We start from the raw sequence: 14,148 nt of genomic DNA on the forward strand, positions 1-14,148 counted from the left end.
CTTGGCCCCTCCCGAAATACAATCCTGGTTGCGCTACTGCGTACAATGAACATCTTCGATGAGAATTCGCGTTATGCAGTTGTAAATTCGTTGTTACTTGATAATTTTAGCAAGCTATGATTTATCATTGGTCATTGGAAATTTGATGTCACAGCAAGCGCAGGATTTCCAAAAACAAACTTTCAAAAGAATATTTTATAATTATTATTGTATTGTCACACGGGGTGTCTATAAAGTCCCCTGACATGGATAACTCTGTTATCATCAGAGTTACAACAAAATGTAAGAGGAGAAACTGTCTACAAATATAATGTTTTTAATAGACAGTAACTTCATTCTTTTATGTTGTGGGTCCAGGTAAATGGTAACGTTGCATTTTCATGTAACATTGGGCGCATATAGAGTGTAGAGCCCAAACGGCTTGTCCGATTTGAAAAATTCTTTCACTTAAGATTGAAATCATCATGTTTCGAGACGGTTTCCCCTCCTACACTTTGTTGTAACTCTGATAATAAGAGAGTTACCGTATGTCATGGGACTTTTGAGACACTCTGTATAGTAGCTATGGAATGAACAGAACAGCTTACTAAAAATTGTAACATTAAACAATTAATAATAACTTTTGACTGTGGAATGAACACGACAGTTTTACTGAAAATAATCAACACTGCTGTACCACTAAACAATTAATAATTTTAAAAAGTTAAGATTCTTTTCAGTTCAGATTATGAATTGCGGAGTTCCTGAATCACTTCGTTCACAGACACTAAATTTAACATATCTCTTTCCATATTCATTAGTAAAAATGTGTCCAAAATGTCTTCATACAAACTAGCTCTGAGATTTGTTTACTCTCTAACTTTAACTTTGAGAAGCACCTTTCACATGCCACTTATGTGCATGGTAGAGACAACGCATGTTTGTATACAATGTATAAATTATTAAAACAACTAGATTGACAGAAATTGGTACAGGATCAGGGGCATCATTCTCGTCAGGATCTTCTACGGATTCAGGGGCATCATTCTCTTCAGGATCATTAAAAACCAGAACGTTTTGTGACAGAGTGAAATACACGACAGAGAACTGCTGGAGCTCTTTGTGTATTTCCTCCTATTTTATATTTAGTTTTTTTCTGAATAAATCATTTTCACTTATATTTAAGTTCTTTTTCAGTTCATCTGCCGCAAGCTCTCCTGACATTTTCTTCTTCTTTAAGATTCTTCTGGGCGGAAAGTCCTTTTCCATTGCTATCTCTACACCAGAATGCGCAAACTTTTGATTTATTTTCACACAAAATATTTTTGTAAAGCATTAAACAGATGTCTTTTGCCTCTATTTTCTTTTGAAGCTGCTGCTGCAAATTGTCCACAAGTCTCCAGGTTGTAAGATAGTCCAATCCGTGAGACTGCAGGTATTTTGAAACAGGCTCCGTTTCTGTAAATAAGTCCTAAAACACAGAAGTCCTCATTACAGTGTTAAATTCTGTCCATTTATTCAGCAAAGTTTAGCTTGAAATTTTGATTTCGTATTAAAACTTCTGTCCTGTACATCATCATTGAGGAACAATAAAAATGAAAGAAATCTTCATGATAGACAGTCGTCCTCGTCTTGGATTCATGTTTCGTAGCGAAATTCGTTAGTGTCGACTACTGCATTCAGTGCCTTGTTTCTGCTCCACCATCGTGTTGCACCAACTTGTTGAGCTTTTCGTAGTCTGTCATGTCCCTCGTGGCTTGTACCAATCATTTTTTTTCAAATTTCCTTTCTTTTGTAGTATTCAGACAGAACACGTCACTGGTTTCAACCACACCAAATACATTTGCAGCTTCAGGGATCTACTCAATCGAATTTGTCATAAGCAAATTAAGAGTATGAGCCATGCATTCGGTGTAAATGATTTCAGGATTATCCTTCTCCAGTAAAGCTTTTAACTCCTTTATAGCATCCACTCAAGTTAGCAGCTCCATCAAAAGAGCAGCTTAGAATATCAGACATCAAAACATTTTTCTCACAAAGTACTCTTTTGATTTCATTATGTTACTTGTCTTGTAGTGTCACTGTTTACCACAGGCGTCTCTGGCATATACAATTTGGGGGACATCAAAGAAAGTTATTTAAATGGTACTACCTAGCCCAACCTGTTTATTATCTTCAATTCCATTTCTTACCTTTCAGCTTACCTTCACGAACCCCGTGAGATATATCAAGAACTCTGTTATAATCGTTACACAGCCTGAATATTATATGACAAATAAATATAATTATTATTATTTATATGTTATTCTGTCGTTAGTAAATAAATTAAATTATAATACAATATTGAATATTTTGTACTTCAAAATATTGGGAGGACGCGTCCCCCTCGTCCCTCCACCAGAGACGCCCATGCTGTTTACGACAACTGCTAACAGCCGCTCAAATACTTGACCGTTTATAATGTAGAGAATTACTATAGCCAGCTGATTAGTAACCGTAGTTGGGATTCATTGATGAATAATGATTATAATAATACATCTTCATTTTGATGAACAGCAAAAAATTTGAACAAGAATAGTGAAGGAAAGAAATAATAACAACAATAAATATGGTGCAGATTTACAATAATTCTTAATTAAAATGGTAAATTTAAGTTTAATATGAGTGAGTGGATATGAAAGAAGATTGTCTAAGATATTAATTCCACCAATGGAGTATTTCTGCACAATGTAGGGAAGCTGTATTTTATATCTACGAAAGTAGTTCTTTTTTAAAAGAGGATATTGTTCATTAATTATGTAAAAACAGACTTATTGAGGTACTAACCGTTAGAGGTAAATCGACTTTATATTCACTCTGTAAATGTGTTTCTACCTAATTACAGGTGACGATTATTTATATAACTTTTTGTTTTCTTTGTGCAGCGATAGAGTTGGTGGGTCCATCATGGAGGACGACCTGCACTATCTTGACAAACATCGCCTACTCCTTGGGACTGGTGTTGCTTGCAGGTGTCGTGTACTTTGTCAGAGACTGGAGGCAACTGGCACTCGCAACGTCCATTCCGTTCCTCTCCTTTTTCCTCTACTGGTGGTAAGTAAATGTTTTATGTCTCCCACTGCTTTAACTATAATCGGTTCAGAAAGCCTAAAATAACAGCCCACCTACAGAGTTAATGTGAACGTAACGAAACGGGAAGGCAGCCTTTAAAAATCCAAGAACCAGGTGGAAGACAGTATTCAAAAATGTGCTTTGATGCATGAAGTTTCAGAATGTGGAAAAAATTTCATAGCTGATGACTATTTTGGATGCTTATGAGTCAATATTCCTCAAACTTCATTCACATTTTCACTCTCTGTCAGATATAAATTCTCAATAGCTTCTGTGGAAAGAGCTTTTTTCCACTTTGAAAAGACTGGAGCTATTTCTTGGTAATCGATGAATGCGAACACTCTAACTGTTTTGATATCGTTTTCGGCACACTGGAGACTTGTACTGGGTTCAGACGGAGAATTGGATACTAGATATTTTTAGTTTAACCTCGTACGATTGTGTCCCGGGGCTAACGGAAGCAGTGATGATAAGATGGGAAATAATGGTGGAATGACGAAACTGGGAGGAAACGGGACAGCCCCTAGAAATCTGACACACATGGCGTTTGTCCACCACAAAGCCCGTTTGGTGGAAACTTGGACCTAAGCAGGGGGTCCACGCACCAAAGGTGAGCATTCTAACACAGAGCCACCACGGTTCCTATTAAAGATAGAAATAGTCAGTATTGGACAAAAGTGATTGAAGTCGTTGTTAAACAGAAGTACTGGTTAATAATCAATTCTTATTTTGAAAATTAACTGATAATTCAATATGTAATAGCATTACCTCTACTCAAGAGTCTTCAATCGATTATGTGATGACTTCTTGTGAAAGAAGAAAACATTTGTACATGTCTGATTGACGTAGTGGTGGAGATTTCTGCAGGGATTCTTAAAAAAGAAAAAAATAAATAGAACATTTATTGTGAAGATTGTAGACATACAATACAAATGTGTACAACAGAATCGACAGTGATGATGATGTATCCTTTGGCAATATCTGGTCTATTCTTACAATCTATTGGTAATCACAAGGGCGCAGTAAAGAGTGTGTATTGAGTGCTTGTGCTGATCGAAATAATCAGTTATCCGATCAAGAAGGAACCGGAAGAGCAGCTTCGCAAAGACCTTCGACTTGTTGTGTTAAGTCTATGGCAAGGAATGTTTGTGTCGAGCCTAATGTTGTGAATGGTACAGATATTCCATAGACAACGAAGCATAATCCGGGTTACCATCCACAAGTATCGACATCCATCTCCTGAAATGAAGCGGAAAATCAACCATGCAAACCGTCTCATCGTATGTGAAGTTTCTGTTGAACTAAACACTAGTATAGGATCGTATCAACATGATTTTGAAGGAGGAACTGCAGATGCCACTTGTTACCACTAAGATTGTGTCACTTTGTTAAGAATAAAAACAGAAGAGATTTATCTATCCAAACTTTTTGATGATCGCTGGTAATGAAATGGTGTATGGGTACAATGTGGAAACAAAGGTGAATTCAATTCAGTATCCCAAAAAATCCTCATCAGAAAGCAGGAATGAGTAAATCCTATGTCTATTCAAAGTTTGTTCCAGGAGGTTCCACAATAGATGTGGATTAAAATTCTACATTGACGTTTTATAACCATTACAAGAAGAGGTGCGCGCAAAAGATAGGAGACGTAACAGAACAAGTCCTGAATGTTCATTACGGTAATGCAAATATTCTTACCTCGTTCGTTGTCCTGGAGTTTCTTTGACAAAGCACCAGTCACATGTCCTACTCCTTCGATGTACCAGCAGAGACTTTATCGTACTTCCTAGTTCAAATCAATCCTCAAACGCCAAAATTTTCAGGCCCGAGAAGATATCCAGGAGAAATTGCTGCAAGAAAACCATTCCAAATCTGGAGTTCAAGTTGGTATTTCAGAACTAGAAGAAACGCCGGGAGTAGTATTAAAGTATATATGATCGAATAAGTCTAGTATTAGAGTTTGTTTTACGCTGTTTCATCATAATTTTTAAACGTATCTCAGCTATTACTAATAATCTTATTCGTTAACAAATTGTAGCACTTTCTTACTTTAAATACTTTGGAAATCACTGAATTTGTAAGGGAGGAAACATAAATTATTTCAGTGGGAAGATTAATGTAGTGTTTATTTCAGGGTGCTTCCTGAGTCCCCAAGATGGTTGTTGGCGAGAGGTCGCTTTGAGGAGGCAGAGAAAGTGCTTCAGATGATGGCAAGAGTGAACAAGAAGCCACTGCCAGCCAATTACATGGTGCAAGTTAAGGTAAGGGATATTAATCTGTATTTGCTTGTTGGTTTGTCTGTTGAAATTCAGTGTCCTTTTGAGCACTGAGGCTATATGAGACATTCACCTACAATTTAAGGTGGAATCTAAACCACTATACGCATTCAAATTGTAATACTGTCCCAATGGGAATCGAACTTGCGATTATTCTGTATTGTAAAGTTCTGATGAAGCTGATAGAAGGTAGAGTAATTACACACAGGAATGATTTTCTCCCACAACCAATGTTATTATAAAACTTCCTGTTTTAAAACAGTATAATACAGTTCCATTAAATAAGTACGATGTTCAGGAATAATTAGGGTGTCTAATTGTCTCAAGGTATCAAGGTGATAGCAAAGGGAAAGACTACTCACAAATCTCCACTCCAAGCTGAGTGAGGTGGGGTAGGATTCGCAGTGCTCCCTTGCAAGCAAAGAGAAATTGAAATCCCACAGAGCTACGCTGCCATTCTAAGTGAGAGAGGAAACCACGAAACTTCATTGTAAGCTGGGTGGCTTGTGGGCAGGAATCTTTCAGAACTCCACCGCAAGCTAAGAGAGGGTTTAAGTTCCCAACAGTGCTCCACTTCAAGATATGTGGGAAGGAAGCCTCAGAACTGCACTGCAAGCTAAGAGAGGGGAGTTGACACCTGAAATTTTTGACCGAAACAGGACGATCATCATAGCAATCCTTCGTTTTCCTTAATTTTTTATCATTCATTTATTTTCTTATGACAAAAACAGCGGAATGGGAAAGAAAGGGGTGAGGAAAAAACAGACAACGAAACAACAAAAAGAAACAAATAAAATATGAAAAGAGTAACAAGTTTCTAATTCCTACATATACTATCTGAGTAAATCAAAAGATTAATATCAATATTAAATTATGCTACTCTCTTTCGCTTGACTACAATTAAGTCTGATTCTAATCTTTCAATTTATTCAACATTCATTGCCTTAAAGTATTTATACTTAAGCTTCCTTGTATGTTAATAGTATCTCCTCTCCTGGTTCAGTTTATTCACCTTTCATTGTTTTTGTAGTCTTTATACTTAACCTTTCTTGTATTTTAATGTTATCTCTTCTTCTGGTTGTTCACGTTTTCACCTTGTATGACTTGTTTTTCACCTGTTTTCGTTATCTCCTGTGTAGTAAACACTTTCATTATGAGATTTTTCCCTATCCACTTTTATTTATTATTGATTTACCATATTCTCCTAAAATATTTGCTACAATACATTACACTAACACTATGCAGCTTAACTTACGTATACATTTAAGGTTAGTATTATTTTCACTTATAACATTTACACTTTATCTTCCATATTATTTTATATTTTTATTTCACTTTTACTTTCACTATCGTTCTTCGCTTCCGCTTACTCTTAAACCATCAATTTCCAATGTTCTTCCTATTTTATATTTATGTAAATCTATTTACTGAATAGATTTGGTGTATAACTTTGTACGCCCAGTCTGAGACCTGCATACCATTTGAAGGCGGCAATGCAGATGCTGGATTGTGCTTCCGATCCGACTATTTACACAAAACACACTTCCCGACACCGTTCCCAACACACACAAAAGAAACAGCAACGAAACACACACACTCCATATACAATCGAAGTTCTTATCCGGTTTTAGCTTCTCCCTTGCTATATTAAATCGGAGAGCCCAAGATGCTGGATTTTGGGTTCGCATATGTTTATCTTTATTTTCGCAATATTTACTGATATGACCAAATTCTTGACACCGAGCATTTGGAAACAACTATAAAATCCTTTATCATATGTGATTCATACACAGTAAAAAATGGTTGTGTTAATTCAACTCAATTTTAACACAAGGCAGTGGTTCCAGCGTGACTACCACTATGCGGTGTTAGTTCATCACAGACCCCAAGGTGTTGGCGTTTAACACACGGGGTGTGTTACGTCTTTAACACACAACCGATGTTGAGCCGTGCCGTAAGCGTTAATGATCCACAAAATTACTCCCTCAAAATACGTTAAATCGCCTATATGCGTAGTGTGTTTACATTATACTGAGTCTAAAAAAACACTTTAAACAAGTAAAAAAAATACTCCAGTGTCGAAGGGAGAGCACAAACCACCAATCTTACGATTACTAGCCGCATGCTCTTCCGACTTGGCCACGGAGGCGATGAAGAAAACGTCACTTGTTGAGGTCTTTTGAATTTGGCTAATCAGAGTGCTCCTTTAAGCCGCGTATATTCGACGATAACCGTTCGGGATAAGATAAAAATCTGCTCGCCATGTAATTTTATAACAAAATGACGACTGTCTATTTACTTTATTTTATAGTTCTTCCATATTCACTTTCAAATGATCGATGCCAGTTGCCATCTAATAAAGCCGGTAGTTGAAATGACATACAACCTGTGTGTTAAATTAACACAAGTGTAGAATCTTCGGTGTTGTTTTCTGCGTGATTGCCAAATATGTTTTGCATAGGTTCATGAATTGAAGCTACAGACAAACACAGTAGAAAGAAATACTTAAACAAATCCAGGTATACGCAAAATTTCATCTCCCACATTTAATGCGTTTGTTGCTTCTAGTACACAATTGCTTAGAAAAAGAAGCAATAAATGCATCAAATGTGGGAGATGAAATTTTGCTTACTCTGGTGATTTTTTAGTGATCTTTTCCGGAATCGTTTGTTCCAGTTAATCTTTGCACAATTTGTCTAGTTGGCTCTCCTTCATTGGGCTTAAATATCAAGGCCGGTTTCGTTTTTGCAATAAACTCCACAATCTTCTTTTCTTTCTCTGTTATTTTTCTTCCAGATTTATCTACATCCGATCATATTGGTGCCATGGCTTCTAATGTTTCCATTTTCTCTACTCTCAAATTGTCTAATTTCTTACATATTTCCAGCAATTCTTCTGTTACATGTTCGATGTTTAATTCTTTTCCACTTCTTATTTCTGCTAAGTTTTCCTTGAGGATAGATATTTCTCGTAATGGGTTGGTTTCTTATTCAGCTAGACTTTTTACAATTGTATTATCTTTTCTGTCAATTTCGTGTTTTCCTTTTCCATTTGTTTATATTTATATTCTAGTACCCACAATTGTTTAGTTTTTTGTTTTGTTTTGTTTTGTTTACTTCTCTTTTAGCTTCGCTCCTGGTTTCGGATATTTCCAACTCCATCCTTCTATATTATCGATCTCTATCCCTATCAATTTTCATTTAATTTTTTTCTTATTTCAGTTCTTCTATTTCTTTTTCTTCTTTCTCAATAATTTCTTGTTGATTTTCTATGATTTTCTTATCCTCCAGACGCGATCCTTTTTGACCGATCATTAGATCTGCTTCAAGCATCAACTTTTCTTTTTGCAGAGTGTCATATTTGTCGGAAATTGTCTTGTAAATTGTCAGAAGTGCAGTGAAATTTCTAGAATAATGAACATCAATACGACAGTATCATTTGCCAACAAATGAGCAGAGCCGTAGCTAGGTGGGGGAGCGAGCGGGGCGATTGCCCCGGGCACTAATAGCAAGAGGGCGCCGAAGAACAAGAAGTAAGAAGTGTTGGAATTGAGTAAACAACGCGTCACCCCAAAAAAAAAGTATTGGTGCCCTATTTAATCAATAATCTTTCGGTTTGCAAAGAAGCAGGTTTGGTAAAAAAAAAAAAAAATCTTGCTCGCTTCGCTTGCAACCCAAACATTTCAACGAGAGTCACAACAAGTTTTTACTTATTACTTAAAGAAAGTTATTATATATGGTTTCTTAATGACGATGTGATATATAAGGTGCCAAGTAATGACTTATAGTGTGCACAGTAGTGTTTTGAATATCAGAAACTGTCATAGTCTGAAATACATGTTCGACGTTTTAATGGTGATGAGTTTTCTTAGTTAATCACACTTTTCTACCCAATCGGATTAATCACAACGGTGAGAATGAAGATATGAAAATGAGAGTAAAGAGACAAATGCTACCTGCTGTTTGCATTAGAATATTAAAAATGAATGTAAACAAGAGGGATCATAACATTTTCGAACTTGAAGCACTTGTAGAATAGGGACTTAAGCGATTAGAATTTAATTTTTAAAAAATTCGTTTTTCTCCAAAACTGTTCAGTAGTATTTTTTAAAAATTCCATTGGCATACGAAATGCTTCTAATTTGAAGGAATTTATTGAGATAATTTCTCCATCAGCTACTTGTATCGCCAGATTTTTTTTTTTTTTTTTTGGTATAAACGTATCTACTTGTGTGATATTGTTATCTACCTACATACATACAAAACATATGCACACACATTATATACATGTGTGTGTGTGTGTGTGTGTGTGTGTTAGTGTACTTTTAATACGTTAATTAATAATAAGTAATTTTAAATTCAGAAGTTCCATTCATTAAGAAATAGGGTAATTACTATATAATTTTAAACATATATAAACATATTCTTCAGTTCCATCGATCAATATTGAGAAATTCGTAAAGAATGCTTCTTTGCATTTCCGTTACATTTCAAAAAATATATATATTTTTTTTACAGTAAAACAAATGAAATTAAAACGCTATTTGTGTATTCACACACAGAATAAAATTGTAAAAGTTTGCAATTATTACTTGAAATTAATGCTGTCACCCATTTCGAACATTTTAAAAAGACATATTTTATAATGTATATTAATATTTCATTTCTTATCGATAGTATAAAACGTTGTAAATAGTTGTAAATTTCCGTAACTGTTCTCCAAGTGGATTTGTATACAACCAAAGGTAATTTTGTCAAGTTTAACAAAAATTCCAAAACAAGTCTCTTGAAAACAGCTGTTATTTGTAAAAGAATACATAATGATCGCTTTTGGCTATTGCAATGGTCTGTCCAAACAGCTAGATAAAATTTCAGCATGACATAACAACAAAAAGCTGTTTCTCTTATATGTTAAAAAAAAAAAAGTTTGATAAGGTGAGTGTAGGTGGGCACGGAATTCAATTTAGCCCCGGGCGAAATCTCTAGCTACGGCTCTGCAAATGAGAGATATGTGTTGCAGATAAGTTACCCAAATTTATATTACTCTCAGCTCATGTAATTGTATGCGATATACAGTAAAAAAAATGCAGTCTACAGTTATAAACGTCCAAACTAATGTATCCCTGGGGGTTAGGTTTATGTGGTTTGTACTACAAAATATAATGCTTAAGTGAAAATTTTATTCTCAAATGCAAGTCATACCTCTATTTAAAAAAAAAATCCCTTAATTCGTTTACTAAAAAAGGAAACGAATTCGTGTATTAAAAGTAAAATAAACGCATGGAACATTATTATTATTAATGCTATATTTCGGTTTAAACCGGTTTCACCTTAATAATCTCTGGTAAGTGCTAATTACAAGAAAATTTCGTCTTCTCCAAAGAACTTTCTGACCATATGACAGGTGTCTAGAATTACTGATTTAGTAAGTTAGTAACTATTAACACAGAACTCTTGATTATAATGGTTTATAAATGTCTTGCCGTGTAATTCTGCATACATTAATATATGTTTGAAATCGCTTGCAACCAAGGGCACCGACCCTGGGGGACCGGCTCCCCCAAAGCTTATGTGAGCCCACTCATTGTATTTATAAATTTACAATATTTGGCATAATTTGAATGTAATGTGTCTTAAAATCCCCATATATGCTTTCTGCATCTTAATCCCCCCCCCCAAGTTTACAGAGTGGTTGAATTCCCGCATATATTTTTAAAACACGACACTCTTAATAGCACTATTCAGAAAGGATGGGGTTTCTTTCCACATTCATAAAGAACGGTAGACTTACAAAATATGGGAATCAGTGATGGTTTCAGAAATAGTCCTAGTAGAAATCTTCTTACCCCCTACGCCATATTTCCGCTCATGGTCAATGTGAATTACCAATAATTTCCAGTACTACTTTTCACTCTGTCTCCCTCGTACGCTGCAAGTCCCCTCCGAGGGAATCATCATCATAGGTAATTTATCATTATTGGCAGTTCACTTGCCACAACTGAGAGGATTCCATGCTGCACGGTCTTCCGCTAACCTCTTCGTCCTCAAACGCGATTTTACTCCCCATCAGGATCCTGCCGCTTATAGTCGGACAATTTGTCCATGCCGACCAGATGCCGCGGTCAGATTGCCGCCGCCGGACAATGGCGTCTTTCCACGCGATTTTCGACCATGACGAATAGTTTCCTTGCCGAGCAGTCGGCAAACAGCCGAAAATGAGCATTAAATGCGCCGGCGCCGCCGTTGAAAAGAGACCGGCAGAGGGTCGGAAAGAGGCCTTTCCGACTATTTTGCCGACTCTGACGGCGGCAATCCCTCTTTCCGACCGCGACTTCCTGATGGGGCTGTTTTGATATCGTCCATCGGTTATAGCCTCTTTCTCCCCTCCCTTTCCCATAGTGATTAGTACGGCAACTTGGACTTTAGTCCCAAGTCTGGTCAACGGATAGGATACTATGGGGTGGAAGGCAACGGGAAACCACCACTCTTTTTTTTCTCTAGTTTGCTGTCAGCAAAAGGAAAACATATCTACAATGTCGAGGGAAAACTTTTGTCATTATCACTGAAGTAAATTTCAGATTGAAACCGGAAATAGTATATCTCTGAGTTGCAGTTTTAATAATGGGATATGGTCAGAGATGGAATGTGTCTTGAGACTATGAATTTACGTATATGAAAATCAGTTTATTGGTATTTCTGTTAGATTTTGCTCAATAGCAAATCAATATTGAAGCAGTAGATTTTTACCTCTTCCGGTTTTAGTACACTTACAATGGCGGAGATGAATCATATTCTTGTAATACTCAGTCCAAATAAGAAAATGCTTCTTGCTATAGATCTACCACATTGACTTGACACCTAGTCTTCCGTTCCAAGCGCTGCTAGAGGCTGAAGGAATTCCACTCCCCTTCGCTAAGGCTCTCTCGCTTAGCTACAGCTGAACCCTTATTGGCTCAACGCGTGGGTCTGTCGAGAGTATGAGCTTTAGTTCGCATTTTTGCCATGGCTCAAGACATTTTGGCAGTACTATAGTAATTACCGTTTCTGCTCTATGACAATCAGGACTGAAAAGCCGAAAGCGGTTCATTTCTATCAGTTACGATTTTGAGTAGAAGGGGAAACGCTGGAGGTGGAGGCTGAATCTATATCGGAAAAAAACATTACCCGCAATCTCTTATAGTATGAGTTCCATGGAAATCAATTTTGAAACCGGAAGTCATAGTAAATTTCTACCGTTTCCGGTTCCAATAGAAGAATGAAAACTGATGTGGAATACATTTTGGGGATCTTAACTCCACACATACATAAAAGAGTCTCCATTTTGTTTTACCCTTTCGGTTCTAAAACGATGAATATTTAAAACGAAAGATGTATGCTATTACTGGTTTCGCCTTGAATAGATGAATAAGAAAGAAGATGGTATCTACTCTTGGAGCATAGTACTAGCGACGCAAACACGCGGAGGGTCCACTGGGTCTGGACCCCCCCCCCTCCGCATCGTAACTTGTACTACATCATAAAACATTCATTTGTACACTTCCTTAATAAAACAATACTTCTTTGCCAGGGAATAATTGATGTAACATAAATATTTCAATTTATACTTTGTCTGTACTTTTTCTTTTGTTTTCTCATAAAATCAATATAATTTTATATTTTCTTTCTGAAAATGTAGTTTAACAATGATATCGTCTGCTCGGGTGAAGAATAACACTGGTTTAATATTACATAGACGTTCAGGCCGGTAGCCAGCCCAAAAATGTAGGGGGGTGGCTGAAGTTAGGGGGCCCGATCCAACCATATTATAGTTCATCACCATTTGCAAGCCTACCGTGAAAATTTTAGGGGGCAGAAAAAAATTAGGGGGGACGGACCCCCTAGACCCCCCTGGATACGGGCCTGTGTAATATCTTGTAGCATTGAACGTCCTCCCAATAAAAATGTCTGGGTGCGCGCTTCCTCTGTATCCACAGTTCAGAAAAAATCTTGCTATCTCTTATCCTAATACTTTAGAAAGGCAGACCGAAGACAAAGAGACTGACTTAATAGGACAACCTCATCCCGATATTTCTCAAACCATAGTCCAACGTTTCCAGCAGGGACGTCATTTCAGACTTCGCTTGAGGGGGGTAAGAGCACCACCTAAATAAAACCTTCACTTCTTGCACGAGTATATTAGCAGACAATCGATTGAAGTATATGTACCGTATTCCCAAACTCTTCGGGGACAGGGGGAATTGCCCCTACCTGCCCCCCCTAAATGATGCCCCTGATTTCCAGTCCTGTAAATAGCACATTTTCATCCTGAAATATGGCGTCGTTGCCCGGAAGCAACATTTGGACCGTAGGATGTACATGATCTCTTAAAATTGTGACATAATCATAACCAGTGAGAGTAAACACAGGACCCACTGAAAACCAGGAATTTGCAATTCATAGCACAACACCGTAGCTTATGCACCTTTGGCCTAAGCTGCATAACTGGGACGTAAAACTCTAATATTTCATTTCATAGCACAACAGAGCTGCCGCCATGTCTCACGTTTAGGCAAACTAACTATGGATCTTACACTTCATTGGATGCCCGTTATACACAAACACGGCCCATGGTTTCAAATAAGGTGAACGGCGACTCATCCGACCATATCACACATTTCAAATCATTGGTAGTCTATCTTACATGTTCGCTGCACCAGTGACGTCATGCTAAAGCGTTATAATCCGTTATCAGCGGTTTCACTCGTGTCAACCAGTCCTGTGTATCTATGTCATGTAACTCGCAG

General features: G+C 37.0%; 1 protein-coding gene across 1 annotated transcript in view; it reads left to right on the forward strand.

The window, feature by feature from the left end:
• LOC145675955 (beta-alanine transporter-like) overlaps nt 1-14,148 on the forward strand; it is a 385,199-nt gene that overhangs the window by 265,292 nt on the left and 105,759 nt on the right. The window contains exons 5-6 of the mRNA XM_081746772.1: nt 2,904-3,072; nt 5,225-5,351. Coding sequence (XP_081602898.1) covers nt 2,904-3,072; nt 5,225-5,351 — 296 coding nt within the window. The remainder of the gene's footprint in view (nt 1-2,903; nt 3,073-5,224; nt 5,352-14,148) is intronic.

The sequence above is a fragment of the Thermobia domestica genome, chromosome 18 (genome assembly GCF_964235325.1).
Source record: "Thermobia domestica chromosome 18, izTheDome1.hap1.1, whole genome shotgun sequence".
NCBI classification, from domain to species: domain Eukaryota; kingdom Metazoa; phylum Arthropoda; class Insecta; order Zygentoma; family Lepismatidae; genus Thermobia; species Thermobia domestica.